General features: G+C 44.3%; 2 protein-coding genes across 3 annotated transcripts in view; both read left to right on the top strand.

Moving 5' to 3' along the window:
* Window positions 1–18,907, top strand: part of LOC127933019 (NEDD4-binding protein 2-like 1) — a 31,065-nt gene that overhangs the window by 6,243 nt on the left and 5,915 nt on the right. Inside the window, exon 4 of the mRNA XM_052529210.1 lies at window positions 4,859–4,947. Coding sequence (XP_052385170.1) covers window positions 4,859–4,947 — 89 coding nt within the window. The remainder of the gene's footprint in view (window positions 1–4,858; window positions 4,948–18,907) is intronic.
* LOC127933018 (uncharacterized) lies at window positions 454–3,632 on the top strand. 2 transcript variants are annotated; one of them, XM_052529208.1, is made up of 3 exons: window positions 454–799; window positions 1,668–1,941; window positions 3,054–3,632. In XM_052529208.1, exons 1-3 carry the CDS (start codon window positions 468–470, stop codon window positions 3,495–3,497), a joined length of 1,050 nt encoding a protein of 349 aa, XP_052385168.1. In that variant the 5' UTR covers window positions 454–467; the 3' UTR covers window positions 3,498–3,632. The 2 variants fall into 2 exon arrangements, with proteins under 2 accessions (XP_052385168.1, XP_052385169.1); XM_052529209.1 differs by lacking the exon at window positions 454–799 and having other exon boundaries at window positions 1,533–2,175.

Below are 18,907 nucleotides of genomic sequence, written 5' to 3' on the forward strand. Positions count from 1 at the left end.
AGTCAATGTGGAGGCTATATACAGGGGTACCGGTACAGAGTCAATGTGGAGGCTATATACAGGGTATTACGGTACAGAGTCAATGTGGAGGCTATATACAGGGGTACCAGTACAGAGTCAATGTGGAGGCTATATACAGGGTATTACGGTACAGAGTCAATGTGGAGGCTATATACAGGGGTACCGGTACAGAGTCAATGTGGAGGCTATATACAGGGGGTACCGGTACAGAGTCAATGTGGAGGCTATATACAGGGGTACCAGTACAGAGTCAATGTGGAGGCTATATACAGGGTATTACGGTACAGAGTCAGTGTGGAGACTATATACAGGGTGTAACGGTACAGAGTCAATGTGGAGGCTATATACAGGGGTACCGGTACAGAGTCAGTGTGGAGGCTATATACAGGGTATTACGGTACAGAGTCAATGTGGAGGCTATATACAGGGGTACCGGTACAGAGTCAATGTGGAGGCTATATACAGGGGGTACTGGTACAGAGTCAATGTGGAGGCTATATACAGGGTATTACGGTACAGAGTCAATGTGGAGGCTATATACAGGGGGTACCGGTACAGAGTCAATGTGGAGGCTATATACAGGGGGTACCGGTACAGAGTCAATGTGGAGGCTATATACAGGGGGTACCAGTACAGAGTCAATGTGGAGGCTATATACAGGGTATTACGGTACAGAGTCAGTGTGGAGACTATATACAGGGTGTAACGGTACAGAGTCAATGTGGAGGCTATATACAGGGGGTACCGGTACAGAGTCAGTGTGGAGGCTATATACAGGGTATTACGGTACAGAGTCAATGTGGAGGCTATATACAGAGGGTACCGGTACAGAGTCAATGTGGAGGCTATATACAGGGGGTACTGGTACAGAGTCAATGTGGAGGCTATATACAGGGGGTACCGGTACAGAGTCAATGTGGAGGCTATATACAGGGGTACCGGTACAGAGTCAATGTGGAGGCTATATACAGGGGTACCGGTACAGAGTCAATGTGGAGGCTATATACAGGGGTACACAGAGTCAATGTGGAGGCTATATACAGGGGTACCGGTACAGAGTCAATGTGGAGGCTATATACAGGGGGTACCGGTACAGAGTCAATGTGGAGGCTATATACAAGGGGAACCGGTACAGAGTCAATGTGGAGGCTATATACAGGGTATTACGGTACAGAGTCAATGTGGAGGCTATATACAGAGGGTACCGGTACAGAGTCAATGTGGAGGCTATATACAGGGGTACTGGTACAGAGTCAATGTGGAGGCTATATACAGGGGGTACCGGTACAGAGTCAATGTGGAGGCTATATACAGGGGGTACCGGTACAGAGTCAATGTGGAGGCTATATACAGGGGTACCGGTACAGAGTCAATGTGGAGGCTATATACAGGGGTACCGGTACAGAGTCAATGTGGAGGCTATATACAGGGGTACCGGTACAGAGTCAATGTGGAGGCTATATACAGGGGTACCGGTACAGAGTCAATGTGGAGGCTATATACAGAGTCAGTGTGGAGGCTATATACAGGGTATTACGGTACAGAGTCAATGTGGAGGCTATATACAGGGTATTACGGTACAGAGTCAATGTGGAGGCTATATACAGGGTATTACGGTACAGAGTCAATGTGGAGGCTATATACAGGGGGTACCGGTACAGAGTCAATGTGGAGGCTATATACAGGGTATTACGGTACAGAGTCAATGTGGAGGCTATATACAGGGGGTACCAGTACAGAGTCAATGTGGAGGCTATATACAGGGTATTACGGTACAGAGTCAATGTGGAGGCTATATACAGGGGGTACCGGTACAGAGTCAATGTGGAGGCTATATACAGGGGGTACCGGTACAGAGTCAATGTGGAGGCTATATACAGGGGGTACCAGTACAGAGTCAATGTGGAGGCTATATACAGGGTATTACGGTACAGAGTCAGTGTGGAGACTATATACAGGGTGTAACGGTACAGAGTCAATGTGGAGGCTATATACAGGGGGTACCGGTACAGAGTCAGTGTGGAGGCTATATACAGGGTATTACGGTACAGAGTCAATGTGGAGGCTATATACAGAGGGTACCGGTACAGAGTCAATGTGGAGGCTATATACAGGGGGTACTGGTACAGAGTCAATGTGGAGGCTATATACAGGGTATTACGGTACAGAGTCAATGTGGAGGCTATATACAGGGGTACCGGTACAGAGTCAATGTGGAGGCTATATACAGGGGTACCGGTACAGAGTCAATGTGGAGGCTATATACAGGGGTACCAGTACAGAGTCAATGTGGAGGCTATATACAGGGTATTACGGTACAGAGTCAGTGTGGAGACTATATACAGGGTGTAACGGTACAGAGTCAATGTGGAGGCTATATACAGGGGTACCGGTACAGAGTCAGTGTGGAGGCTATATACAGGGTATTACGGTACAGAGTCAATGTGGAGGCTATATACAGAGGTACCGGTACAGAGTCAATGTGGAGGCTATATACAGGGGTACTGGTACAGAGTCAATGTGGAGGCTATATACAGGGGTACCGGTACAGAGTCAATGTGGAGGCTATATACAGGGTACCGGTACAGAGTCAATGTGGAGGCTATATACAGGGGTACCGGTACAGAGTCAATGTGGAGGCTATATACAGGGGTACCGGTACAGAGTCAATGTGGAGGCTATATACAGGGGTACCGGTACAGAGTCAATGTGGAGGCTATATACAGGGGTACCGGTACAGAGTCAATGTGGAGGCTATATACAAGGGGAACCGGTACAGAGTCAATGTGGAGGCTATATACAGGGTATTACGGTACAGAGTCAATGTGGAGGCTATATACAGGGGTACTGGTACAGAGTCAATGTGGAGGCTATATACAGGGGTACCAGTACAGAGTCAATGTGGAGGCTATATACAGGGGGTACCGGTACAGAGTCAATGTGGAGGCTATATACAGGGGTACCGGTACAGAGTCAATGTGGAGGCTATATACAGGGGTACCGGCAGAGTCAATGTGGAGGCTATATACAAGGGGTACCGGTACAGAGTCAATGTGGAGGCTATATACAGGGGGTACCGGTACAGAGTCAATGTGGAGGCTATATACAGGGGGTACCGGTACAGAGTCAATGTGGAGGCTATATACAGGGGGTACCGGTACAGAGTCAATGTGGAGGCTATATACAGGGGGTACCGGTACAGAGTCAATGTGGAGGCTATATACAAGGGGTACCGGTACAGAGTCAATGTGGAGGCTATATACAAGGGGTACCGGTACAGAGTCAATGTGGAGGCTATATACAAGGGGTACCGGTACAGAGTCAATGTGGAGGCTATATACAAGGGGTACCGGTACAGAGTCAATGTGGAGGCTATATACAAGGGGTACCGGTACAGAGTCAATGTGGAGGCTATATACAAGGGGTACCGGTACAGAAGTCTGGAGTCTCTGACAATTTCATGGGCTTTCCTCTGACACCGCCTATTATAGAGGTCCTGGATGGCAGGAAACTGGACCGTACGCACAGAGAGGTAGGCGGAGGCAGGTAGGCAGGCGGAGGCAGGCAGGCAGGCAGGTAGGCAGGTAGGCAGGCAGGCAGGGAGGTAGGCAGGTAGGCGGAGGCAGGTAGGCAGGTAGGCAGGTAGGCGGAGGCAGGTAGGCAGGTAGGCGGAGGCAGGTAGGCGGAGGCAGGTAGGCAGGTAGGTGGAGGCAGGTAGGCAGGTAGGCGGAGGCAGGTAGGCAGGTAGGCAGGTAGGCGGAGGCAGGTAGGCAGGTAGGCAGGGAGGCGGAGGCAGGTAGGCAGGTAGGCGGAGGCAGGTAGGCAGGTAGGCGGAGGCAGGTAGGCGGAGGCAGGTAGGCAGGTAGGCAGGCAGGCAGGTAGGCAGGCAGGCAGGCGGAGGCAGGTAGGCAGGTAGGCGGAGGCAGGTAGGTGGAGGCAGGTAGGCGGAGGCAGGTAGGCAGGTAGGCAGGCAGGCAGGTGGAGGCAGGTAGGCGGAGGCAGGTAGGCGGAGGCAGGTAGGCAGGTAGGCAGGCAGGCAGGTGGAGGCAGGTAGGCGGAGGCAGGTAGGCGGAGGCAGGCGGAGGCAGGTAGGCGGAGGAAGGCAGGCAGGCGGAGGCAGGCAGGCAGGTAGGCAGGTAGGCAGATAGGCAGGTAGGCAGGTAGGCGGGTAGGCGGGTAGGCGGGTAGGCAGGCGGAGGCAGGTAGGCGGGTAGGCAGGTAGGCAGGTAGGCGGAGGCAGGTAGGCAGGTAGGCGGAGGCAGGCAGGCAGGTAGGCAGGTAGGCAGATAGGCAGGTAGGCGGGTAGGCAGGTAGGCGGGTAGGCAGGTAGGCGGGTAGGCGGAGGCAGGTGGCAGGTAGGCAGGTAGGCGGGTAGGCAGGCGGAGGCAGGTAGGCGGGTAGGCAGGTAGGTAGGCGGAGGCAGGTAGGCAGAGGCAGGCAGGCAGGCAGGCAGGCAGGCAGGCAGGCAGGCAGGGCAGGCAGGCAGGCAGGCAGAGCAGGCAGAGGCAGGCAGGCAGAGGCAGGGCAGGCAGAGGCAGGCAGGCAGGGCAGGCAGGCGGAGGCAGGCAGAGGCAGGCAGAGGCAGGGCAGGCAGGGCAGGCAGGGCAGGGCAGAGGCAGGCAGGCAGGCAGGCAGAGGCAGGCAGGCAGGCAGAGGCAGGCAGGCAGGCGGCAGGCAGGCAGGCAGAGGCAGGCAGAGGCAGGCAGGCAGGCGGGCAGGTAGGCGGAGGCAGGTAGGCAGGTAGGCAGGCAGGCAGGTAGGCAGGCAGGCAGAGGCAGGCATTCAGTCAGATTTAAACACCATTTTACCTCTCTGATTAAGATATTTATGCTCCCAGGGGATGCGTCAGGGTGACTATCAAATCAAAATGATGGAGCTGCCTCAAGGTTATCCTAAAAACCCTTTCTCCATCAACCAGCTGTACAGGTAGGATACAGCCTCTTCATAGACAGCCTACATTCTACATTCAGGCCTTTCAAATCAAATGTTATTGGTCAAATACACGTGTTTAGTTGATGTTATTGCGGGTGTAGTGAAATGCTTGTGCTTCTAACTCCAACAGTGAAGCAATATCTAACAATTCCACAACATATACCCAATACACACAAATCTATGTAAAAGAATAGAATAAAGTACAGTAGATCTGTATAGGAACTTAAAACTTTCCACCTTCTCCTCTGCTGTCCTGTTGTAGTGGATAGGGGGGGCTCCCTCTGCTGTTTCCTGAAGTCCACCATCATCTCCTTTTGATTTTTTAAATGTTGAGTGAGAGGTTGTTTTCCTGGCACCACACTCCCAGCATCCTCACTTCCTCCCTTCAGGCTGTCTCGTCGTTGTTGGGAGTCAAGCCCACAACTCTAGCACTGAGATGTGCCACTCGGGAGACGTTCTACATTCTATGTTATACATTCTACAGCCTACATTCTACAGACTGCGTTCTATATATATATAATAATAATATATATTCTACAGACTATTCTACAGACTACATTCTATATTCCACAATCTATATTCTACAGCCTACGTTCTACAGCCTACATTCTACATTCTACAGCCTACATTCTATAGCCAACATTCTATATTCTACAGCCTACGTTCTACAGCCTACATTCTATAGCCTATGGTTCTACAGCCTACATTCTATATTCTACAGCCTACATTCTATATTTTACAGCCTACATTCTATATTCTACAGACTACATTCTATATTCTACAGGCTACATTCTATATTCTACAGGCTACGTTCTACAGCCTACATTCTACAGCCTACATTCTATATTCTACAGCCTACATTCTATAGCCTACGTTCTATAGCCTACGTTCTACAGCCTACATTCTATATTATACAGCCTATGTTCTATAGCCTACATTCTATAGCCTACGTTCTATATTCTACAGCCGGTGTTCTAGAGCCTACATTCTACAGCCAACGTTCTATATTCTACAGCCTACATTCTATATTGTACAGTCTACATTCTTCAGCCTACATTCTATATTCTACAGCCTACGTTCTACAGCCTACATTCTATAGCCTACGTTCTACAGCCTACATTCTATATTCTACAGCCTACCTTCTACATCCTACATTCTATATTCTACAGCCTACGTTCTACAGCCTTCATGCTATAGCCTACGTTCTACAGCCTACATTCTATATTCTACAGCCTACATTCTACAGCCTACATTCTATAGCCAACATTCTATATTCTACAGCCTACGTTCTACAGCCTACATTCTATAGCCTACGTGCTACAGCCTACGTTCTACAGCCTACATTCTATATTCTACAGCCTACATTCTACAGCCTACATTCTATAGCCTATGTTCTACAGCCTACATTCTATATTCTACAGCCTACGTTCTATAGCATACATTCTATATTCTACAGCCTACATTCTATATTTTACAGCCTACATTCTATATTCTACAGACTACATTCTATATTCTACAGGCGACGTTCTACAGCCTACATTCTACAGCCTACATTCTATAGCCTATGTTCTACAGCCTACGTTCTATATTCTACAGCCTATATTCTATATTCTACAGCCTACATTCTTCAGCCTACATTCTATATTCTACAGCCTACGTTCTACAGCCTACATTCTATATTCTACAACCTACCTTCTACAGCCTACATTCTATAGCCTACGTTCTACAGCCTACATTCTATATTCTACAGCCTACGTTCTACAGCCTACATTCTACAACCTACGTTCTACAGCCTACATTCTTTAGCCTACGTTCTACAGCCTACATTCTACATTCTACAGCCTACATTCTATAGCCAACATTCTATATTCTACAGCCTACGTTCTACAGCCTACATTCTATAGCCTATGGTTCTACAGCCTACATTCTATGTTGTACAGCCTACATTCTATATTTTACAGCCTACATTCTATATTCTACAGACTACATTCTATATTCTACAGGCTACATTCTATATTCTACAGGCTACATTCTACAGCCTACATTCTATATTCTACAGCCTACATTCTATAGCCTACGTTCTATAGCCTACGTTCTACAGCCTACATTCTATATTCTACAGCCTATGTTCTATAGCCTACATTCTATAGCCTACGTTCTATATTCTACAGCCGGTGTTCTAGAGCCTACATTCTACAGCCAACGTTCTATATTCTACAGCCTACATTCTATATTGTACAGTCTACATTCTTCAGCCTACATTCTATATTCTACAGCCTACGTTCTACAGCCTACATTCTATAGCCTACGTTCTACAGCCTACATTCTATATTCTACAGCCTACCTTCTACATCCTACATTCTATATTCTACAGCCTACGTTCTACAGCCTTCATGCTATAGCCTACGTTCTACAGCCTACATTCTATATTCTACAGCCTACATTCTACAGCCTACGTTCTACAGCCTACATTCTACATTCTACAGCCTACATTCTATATTCTACAGCCTACGTTCTACAGCCTACATTCTATAGCCTACGTGCTACAGCCTACGTTCTACAGCCTAAGTTCTACAGCCTACATTCTATATTCTACAGCCTACATTCTACAGCCTACATTCTATAGCCTATGTTCTACAGCCTACATTCTATATTCTACAGCCTACGTTCTATAGCATACATTCTATATTCTACAGCCTACATTCTATATTTTACAGCCTACATTCTATATTCTACAGACTACATTCTATATTCTACAGGCGACGTTCTACAGCCTACATTCTACAGCCTACATTCTATAGCCTATGTTCTATATTCTAAAGCCTATGTTCTACAGCCTACGTTCTATATTCTACAGCCTATATTCTATATTCTACAGCCTACATTCTTCAGCCTACATTCTATATTCTACAGCCTACGTTCTACAGCCTACATTCTATATTCTACAACCTACCTTCTACAGCCTACATTCTATAGCCTACGTTCTACAGCCTACATTCTATATTCTACAGCCTACGTTCTACAGCCTACATTCTACAACCTACGTTCTACAGCCTACGTTCTACAGCCTACGTTCTACAGCCTACATTCTATATTCTACAGACTACATTCTATATTCTACAGCCTACGTTCTACAGCCTACGTTCTACAGTCTACATTCTATATTCTACAACCTACGTTCTACAGCCTACATTCGAGATTCTACAGCCTACAGTCAAGATTCTACAGCCTACATTTTACAGGCTACATTTTACAGCCTACATTTTACAGCCTACATTCTACAGTCTACATTCTACAGCCTACATTCTTTATTCTACAGCCTACATTCTACAGCCTACATTCTATAATCTACAGCCTACATTCTATATTCTACTGCCTACGTTCTACAGCCTACATTCTATATTCTACTGCCTACGTTCTACAGCCTACATTCTACACCCTACATTATTTATTCTACAGCCTACATTCTACAGCCTACATTCTAGAATCTACAGCCTATATTCTATATTCTTCAGCCTACATTCTATATTCTACTGCCTACGTTCTACAGCCTACGTTCTACAGCCTACATTCTACAGCCTATGTTCTACAGCCTACATTCTAGATTCTACAGCCTACATTCTACAGCCTACATTCTACAGCCTACATTCTACAGCCTACATTCTACAGCCTACATTCTACAGCCTACGTTTTACATTCTACAGCCTACGTTCTACAGCCTACATTCTACAGCCTACATTCTATAGCCTACATTCTCCAGCCTACATTCTACAGCCTACATTCTACATTCTACAGCCTACATCCTACATCCTACATTCTACAGCCTACATTCTACAGCCTACGTTCTACAGCCTACATTCTACAGCCTACATTCTACAGCCTACATTCTACAGCCTACAGCCTACTTTCTACAGCCTACATTCTATAGTCTACATTCTACAGCCTACATTCTATATTCTACAGCCTACGTTCTACAGCCTACGTTCTACAGCCTACATTTTACAGCCTACATTTTACAGCCTACATTCTATAGTCTACGTTCTACAGCCTACATTCTATATTCTACAGCCTACGTTCTAAATCCTACATTCTATATTCTACAGCCTACGTTCTACAGCCTACGTTCCACAGCCTACATTCCACAGTCTACATTCTACAGCCCATGTTCTACAGCCTACATTCTACAGCCTACATTCTACAGCCCATGTTCTACAGCCTACATTCTACAGCCTACAGTCTACATTCTATATTCTACAACCTACGTTCTACAACCTACGTTCTACAGCCTACATTCGAGATTCTACAGGCTACATTTTACAGCCTACATTCTACAGCCTACATTCTACAGCCTACATTCTTTATTCTACAGCCTACATTCTAGAGCCTACATTCTAGAATCTACAGCCTACATTCTATATTCTACTGCCTACGTTCTACGGTCTACATTCTACAGCCTACAGCCTATGTTCTACAGCCTACATTCTACATTCTACAGCCTGCGTTGTACAGCCTACATTCTATATTATACAGCCTACGTTCTACAGCCTCCGTTCTACAGCCTACATTCTACAGCCTACATTCTACAGCCCACGTTCTACAGCCCATGTTCTACAGCCTATATTCTACAGCCTACATTCTACAGCCCATGTTCTACAGCCTACATTCTACAGCCTACAGTCTACATTCTATAATCTACAACCTACTTTCTACAGCCTACATTCTATAGCCTACGTTCTACAGCCTATATTTGAGATTCTACAGCCTACATTCGAGATTCTACAGGCTACATTTTACAGGCTACATTTTACAGCCTACATTTTACAGCCTACATTCTACAGTCTACATTCTACAGCCTACATTCTACAGCCTACATTCTTTATTCTACAGCCTACATTCTGCAGCCTACATTCTAGAATCTACAGTCTACGTTCTATATTCTACTGCCTACGTTCTACAGCCTACATTCTACAGCCTATGTTCTACAGCCTACATTCTACATTCTACAGCCTGCGTTCTACAGCCTACATTCTACAGCCTACATTCTACAGCCTACGTTCTACATTCTACAGCCTACATTCTACAGCCTACATTCTACATTCTATAGCCTCCATTCTCCGTCCTACATTCTACATTCTACAGCCTACGTTCTACATTCTACAGCCTACGTTCTACAGCCTACATTCTACAGCCTACATTCTACATTCTACAGCCTACGTTCTACAGTCTACATTCAATAGTCTACGTTCTACATCCTACATTCGATATTCTACAGCCTATGTTCTACATCCTACATTCTATATTCTACAGCCTACGTTCTACAGCCTACGTTCTACAGCCTACATTCCACAGCCTACGTTTTACAGCCTACATTCTACAGTCTACATTCTACATTCTACAGCCTACGTCCTACAGCCTACATTCTATAGTCTACATTCTACACCCTACATTCTATATTCTACAGCCTACGTTCTACAGCCTACGTTCTACAGCCTACATTTTACAGCCTACATTCTACAGCCTACATTCTACAGCCTACATTCTATAGTCTACGTTCTACATCCTACATTCTATATTCTACAGCCTACGTTCTACATCCTACATTCTATATTCTACAGCCTACGTTCTACATCCTACATTCTATATTCTACAGCCTACGTTCTACAGCCTACATTCTACAGCCTACATTCTACAGCCCATGTTCTACAGCCTACATTCTACAGCCTACATTCTACAGCCCATGTTCTACAGCCTACATTTTACAGCCTACGTTCTCCAGCCTACATTTTACAGCCTACATTCTACAGCCTACATTCTACAGCCTACATTCTACAGCCTACATTCTACAGCCTACATTCTACATGCTACATTCTACAGCCTACATTCTAGATTCTACAGCCTACATTCTATATTCTACTGCCTACGTTCTACAGCGTACGTTCTACAGCCTACATTCTATATTCTACTGCCTACGTTCTATATTCTACAGCCTGCGTTCTACAGCCTACGTTCTACAGCCTATGTTCTACAGCCTACATTCTACAGCCTACATTCTTTATTCTACAGCCTACGTTCTACAGTCTACATTCGAGATTCTACAGCCTACATTCGAGATTCTACAGCCTACATTTTACAGGCTACATTTTACAGGCTACATTTTACAGCCTACATTCTACAGCCTACATTCTTTATTCTACAGCCTACATTCTACAGCCTACATTCTAGAATCTACAGCGTACATTCTATATTCTACTGCCTACGTTCTACAGCCTACATTCTATATTCTACTGCCTACGTTCTACAGCCTACGTTCTACAGCCTACATTCTACAGCCTATGTTCTACAGCCTACATTCTACATTCTACAGCCTACGTTCTACAGCCTACATTCTACAGCCTACATTCTACATTCTACAGCCTACATTCTACAGCCTACATTCTACATTCTACAGCCTACGTTCTACATTCTACAGCCTACGTTCTACAGCCTACATTCTACAGCCTACATTCTACATTCTACAGCCTACGTTCTACAGCCTACATTCTATAGTCTACATTCTACAGCCTACGTTCTATATTCTACAGCCTACGTTCTACAGCCTACGTTCTACAGCCTACATTTTACAGCCTACATTCTACAGCCTACATTCAATAGTCTACGTTCTACATCCTACATTCTATATTTTACAGCCTATGTTCTACATCCTACATTCTATATTCTACAGCCTACGTTCTACAGCCTACGTTCTACAGCCTACATTCCACAGCCTACGTTTTACAGCCTACATTCTACAGTCTACATTCTACATTCTACAGCCTACGTTCTACAGCCTACGTTCTATAGTCTACATTCTACAGCCTACATTCTATATTCTACAGCCTACGTTCTACAGCCTACGTTCTACAGCCTACATTTTACAGCCTACATTCTACAGCCTACATTCTATAGTCTACGTTCTACATCCTACATTCTATATTCTACAGCCTACGTTCTACATCCTACATTCTATATTCTACAGTCTACATCCTACATTCTATATTCTACAGCCTACGTTCTACAGCCTACGTTCTACAGCCTACGTTCTACAGCCTACATTTTACAACCTACATTCTACAGCCTACATTCTATAGTCTACGTTCTACATCCTACATCCTACATTCTATATTCTACAGTCTACATCCTACATTCTATATTCTACAGTCTACATCCTACATTCTATATTCTACAGCCTACATTCTACAGCCTACGTTCTACAGCCTACGTTCTACAGCCTACGTTCTACAGCCTACGTTCTACAGCCTACGTTCTACAGCCTACGTTCTACAGCCTACGTTCTACAGCCTACGTTCTACAGCCTACATTCTACATTCTACAGCCTACATTCTTTATTCTACAGCCTACATTCTACAGCCTACATTCTAGATTCTACAGCCTACATTCTATATTCTACTGCCTACGTTCTACAGCGTACGTTCTACAGCCTACATTCTATATTCTACTGCCTACGTTCTATATTCTACTGCCTGCGTTCTACAGCCTACGTTCTACAGCCTACGTTCTACAGCCTACGTTCTACAGCCTATGTTCTACAGCCTACATTCTACAGCCTACATTCTACAGCCTACATTCTACAGCCTACATTCTACAGCCTACATTCTACAGCCTACGTTCTACGTTCTACAGCCTACATTCTACAGCCTACATTCTACAGCCTACGTTCTACGTTCTACAGCCTACGTTCTACAGCCTACATTCTACAGCCTACATTCTACATTCTACAGCCGACGTTCTACAGCCTACATTCTACAGCCTACATTCTACAGCCTACATTTTACAGCCTACATTCTACAGCCTACATTCTATAGTCTACGTTCTACATCCTACATTCTATATTCTACAGCCTACGTTCTACAGCCTACGTTCTACAGCCTACATTTTACAGCCTACATTCTATAGTCTACGTTCTACATCCTACATTCTACGTTCTACAGCCTACGTTCTACAGCCTACATTTTACAGCCTACATTCTACAGCCTATATTCTACAGCCCATGTTCTACAGCCTACATTCTACAGCCCATGTTCTATACAGCCTACATTCTACAGCCTACATTCTACAGCCTACATTCTACAGTCTACATTCTACAGCCTACATTCTTTATTCTACAGCCTACATTCTACAGCCTACATTCTAGATTCTACAGCCTACATTCTATATTCTACTGCCTACGTTCTACAGCGTACGTTCTACAGCCTACATTCTATATTCTACTGCCTACGTTCTATATTCTACTGCCTGCGTTCTACAGCCTACGTTCTACAGCCTACGTTCTACAGCCTACATTCTACAGCCTACGTTCTACAGCCTACATTCTACAGCCTACATTCTACAGCCTACGTTCTACGTTCTACAGCCTACATTCTACAGCCTACATTCTACAGCCTACATTCTACAGCCTACGTTCTACAGCCTACGTTCTACGTTCTACAGCCTACGTTCTACAGCCTACATTCTACAGCCTACATTCTACATTCTACAGCCGACGTTCTACAGCCTACATTCTACAGCCTACATTCTACAGCCTACATTCTACAGCCTACATTCTACAGCCTACATTCTATAGTCTACGTTCTACATCCTACATTCTATATTCTACAGCCTACGTTCTATATTCTACAGCCTACGTTCTACAGCCTACTTTCTACAGCCGACGTTCTACAGCCTACATTTTACAGCCTACATTCTACAGCCCACATTCTACAGCCTACATTCTATAGTCTACGTTCTACATCCTACATTCTATATTCTACAGCCTACATTCTACAGTCTACGTTCTACAGGCTACATTCTATATTCTACAGCCTACGTTCTACAGCCTACATTCTACAGCCTACATTCTACAGCCTACATTCTACAGCCCATGTTCTACAGCCCATGTTCTACAGCCTACATTCTACAGCCCATGTTCTACAGCCTACATTCTACAGCCTACATTCTACAGCCTACATTCTACAGCCCATGTTCTACAGCCTACGTTCTACAGCCTACATTCAACAGCCCATGTTCTACAGCCTACATTTTACAGCCTACATTCTACAGCCTACATTCTACAGCCTACGTTCTACAGCCTACATTCTACAGCCTACATTCTACAGCCTACATTCTACAGCCTACATTCTACAGTCTACGTTCTCCAGTCTACATTCTATATTCTACAGCCTACATCCTACGTTCTATATTCTACAGCCTACATTCTTCAGCCTACATTCTACAGTCTACATTCTACAGCCTACATTCTACATCCTACATTCTACATTCTACAGCCTACCTTCTCCAGCCTACATTCTACATTCTACAGCCTACGTTCTACAGTCTACAGCCTACGTTCTACAGTCTACAGCCTACGTTCTACAGCCTACGTTCTACAGCCTACGTTCTACAGCCTACATTCTACAGCCTACGTTCTACAGCCTACGTTCTACAGCCTACATTCTATAGTCTACGTTCTATAGTCTACGTTCTATAGTCTACGTTCTATAGTCTACGTTCTACAGCCTACATTCTATATTCTACAGCCTACGTTCTACAGCCTACATTCTATAGTCTACGTTCTACATCCTACATTCTATATTCTACAGCCTACGTTCTACATCCTACATTCTATATTCTACAGCCTACGTTCTACAGCCTACATTCTACAGCCTACATTCTACAGCCTACGTTCTACAGCCTACATTCTACATTCTACAGCCTACCTTCTACAGCCTACATTCTACAGCCTACATTCTACAGCCTACGTTCTACATTCTACAGCCTACGTTCTACAGCCTACGTTCTACAGCCTACATTCTACATTCTACAGCTTACATTCTCCAGCCTACATTCTACAGCCTACGTTCTACATTCTACAGCCTACTTTCTACATTCTACAGCCTACGTTCTACAGCCTACATTCTACACCCTACGTTCTACAGCCTACATTCTATAGTCTACGTTCTACAGCCTACATTCTACAGCCTACATTTTACAGCCTACATTTTACAGCCTACATTTTACAGCCTACATTTTACAGCCTACATTCTACAGCCTACATTCTATATTCTACAGCCTACGTTCTACAGCCTACGTTCTACAGCCTACATTCTACAGCCTACATTCTACAGCCTACATTCTACATTCTACAGCTTACATTCTCCAGCCTACATTCTACATTCTACAGCCTACGTTCTACATTCTACAGCCTACTTTCTACATTCTACAGCCTACGTTCTACAGCCTACATTCTACACCCTACGTTCTACAGCCTACATTCTATAGTCTACGTTCTACAGCCTACATTCTACAGCCTACATTTTACAGCCTACATTTTACAGCCTACATTCTACAGCCTACATTCTATATTCTACAGCCTACATTTTACAGCCTACATTCTACAGCCTACATTCTACAGCCTACGTTCTACAGCCTACATTCTACAGCCTACATTCTTTATTCTACAGCCTACATTCTACAGCCTACATTCTAGATTCTACAGCCTACATTCTATATTCTACTGCCTACGTTCTACAGCGTACGTTCTACAGCCTACATTCTATATTCTACTGCCTCGTTCTACAGCCTACGTTCTACAGCTTACGTTCTACAGTCTACGTTCTACAGCCTACATTCTACAGCCTACATTCTACAGCCTACATTCTACAGCCTACATTCTACAGCCTACGTTCTCGTTCTACAGCCTACGTTCTACATTCTACAGCCTACATTCTACATTCTACAGCCGACGTTCTACAGCCTACATTCTACAGCCTACATTCTACAGCCTACATTTTACAGCCTACATTCTACAGCCTACATTCTATAGTCTACGTTCTACATCCTACATTCTATATTCTACAGCCTACGTTCTACAGCCTACGTTCTACAGCCTACGTTCTACAGCCTACATTTTACAGCCTACATTCTATAGTCTACGTTCTACATCCTACATTCTATATTCTACAGCCTACGTTCTACATCCTACATTCTATATTCTACAGTCTACATCCTACATTCTATATTCTACAGTCTACATTATACATCCTACATTCTATATTCTACAGCCTACGTTCTACAGCCTACGTTCTACAGCCTACGTTCTACAGCCTACGTTCTACAGCCTACGTTCTACAGCCTACATTTTACAGCCTACATTCTACAGCCTATATTCTACAGCCCATGTTCTACAGCCTACATTCTACAGCCCATGTTCTACAGCCTACATTTTACAGCCTACATTTTACAGCCTACATTCTACAGCCTACATTCTACAGCCTACATTCTACAGCCTACATTCTACAGCCTACGTTCTACAGTCTACATTCTACAGCCTACATTCTTTATTCTACAGCCTACAGCCTACATTCTAGATTCTACAGCCTACATTCTATATTCTACTGCCTACGTTCTACAGCGTACGTTCTACAGCCTACATTCTATATTCTACTGCCTGCGTTCTACAGCCTACGTTCTACAGCCTACGTTCTACAGCCTATTCTACAGCCTACGTTCTACAGCCTACATTCTACAGCCTACGTTCTACAGCCTACATTCTACAGCCTACGTTCTACGTTCTACAGCCTACATTCTACAGCCTACATTCTACATTCTACAGCCGACGTTCTACAGCCTACATTCTACAGCCTACATTCTACAGCCTACATTTTACAGCCTACATTCTACAGCCTACATTCTATAGTCTACGTTCTACATCCTACATTCTATATTCTACAGCCTACGTTCTACAGCCTACGTTCTACAGCCTACATTTTACAGCCTACATTCTATAGTCTACGTTCTACATCCTACATTCTATATTCTACAGCCTACGTTCTACATCCTACATTCTATATTCTACAGTCTACATCCTACATTCTATATTCTACAGTCTACATTATACATCCTACATTCTATATTCTACAGCCTACGTTCTACAGCCTACGTTCTACAGCCTACGTTCTACAGCCTACGTTCTACAGCCTACATTTTACAGCCTACATTCTACAGCCTATATTCTACAGCCCATGTTCTACAGCCTACATTCTACAGCCCATGTTCTACAGCCTACATTTTACAGCCTACATTTTACAGCCTACATTCTACAGCCTACATTCTACAGCCTACATGCTACAGCCTACGTTCTACAGTCTACATTCTACAGCCTACATTCTTTATTCTACAGCCTACAGCCTACATTCTAGATTCTACAGCCTACATTCTATATTCTACTGCCTACGTTCTACAGCGTACGTTCTACAGCCTACATTCTATATTCTACTGCCTACGTTCTATATTCTACTGCCTGCGTTCTACAGCCTACGTTCTACAGCCTATGTTCTACAGCCTACATTCTACAGCCTACGTTCTACAGCCTACATTCTACAGCCTACATTCTACGTTCTACAGCCTACATTCTACAGCCTACATTCTACAGCCTACGTTCTACGTTCTACAGCCTACGTTCTACAGCCTACATTCTACAGCCTACATTCTACATTCTACAGCCGACGTTCTACAGCCTACATTCTACAGCCTACATTTTACAGCCTACATTCTACAGCCTACATTCTATAGTCTACGTTCTACATCCTACATTCTATATTCTACAGCCTACGTTCTACATCCTACATTCTATATTCTACAGCCTACGTTCTACATCCTACATTCTATATTCTACAGCCTACGTTCTACAGCCTACTTTCTACAGCCTACGTTCTACAGCCTACGTTTACAGCCTACATTCTACAGTCTACGTTCTACAGGCTACATTCTATATTCTACAGCCTACGTTCTACAGCCTACATTCTACAGCCTACATTCTACAGCCTACATTCTACAGCCCATGTTCTACAGCCTACATTCTACAGCCTACATTCTACAGCCCATGTTCTACAGCCTACATTCTACAGCCTACATTCTACAGCCTACATTCTACAGCCCATGTTCTACAGCCTACGTTCTACAGCCTACATTCAACAGCCCATGTTCTACAGCCTACATTTTACAGCCTACATTCTACAGCCTACATTCTACAGCCTACGTTCTACAGCCTACATTCTACAGCCTACATTCTACAGCCTACATTCTACAGTCTACGTTCTCCAGTCTACATTCTATATTCTACAGCCTACATCCTACGTTCTATATTCTACAGCCTACATTCTTCAGCCTACATTCTACAGTCTACGTTCTACAGCCTACATTCTATAGCCTACATTCTATATTCTACAGCCTACGTTCTACATTCTACAGCCTACCTTCTCCAGCCTACATTCTACATTCTACAGCCTACGTTCTACAGTCTACAGCCTACGTTCTACAGCCTACGTTCTACAGCCTACGTTCTACAGCCTACATTCTACAGCCTACGTTCTACAGCCTACATTCTACAGCCTACGTTCTACAGCCTACGTTCTACAGCCTACATTCTATATTCTACAGCCTACGTTCTACAGCCTACATTCTACAGCCTACATTCTATAGTCTACGTTCTACATCCTACATTCTATATTCTACAGCCTACGTTCTACATCCTACATTCTATATTCTACAGCCTACATTCTACAGCCTACGTTCTACAGCCTACATTCTACAGCCTACATTCTACAGCCTACGTTCTACAGCCTACATTCTACATTCTACAGCCTACCTTCTACAGCCTACATTCTACAGCCTACGTTCTACATTCTACAGCCTACGTTCTACAGCCTACATTCTACAGCCTACATTCTACATTCTACAGCTTACATTCTCCAGCCTACATTCTACATTCTACAGCCTACGTTCTACATTCTACAGCCTACATTCTACAGCCTACATTCTACAGCCTACATTCTACAGCCTACATTCTACAGCCTACATTCTACAGCCTACGTTCTACAGCCTACATTCTACAGCCTACATTCTACAGCCTACAGCCTAC

Source organism: Oncorhynchus keta, chromosome 11, assembly GCF_023373465.1.
Source record: "Oncorhynchus keta strain PuntledgeMale-10-30-2019 chromosome 11, Oket_V2, whole genome shotgun sequence".
Lineage (NCBI taxonomy): Eukaryota > Metazoa > Chordata > Actinopteri > Salmoniformes > Salmonidae > Oncorhynchus > Oncorhynchus keta.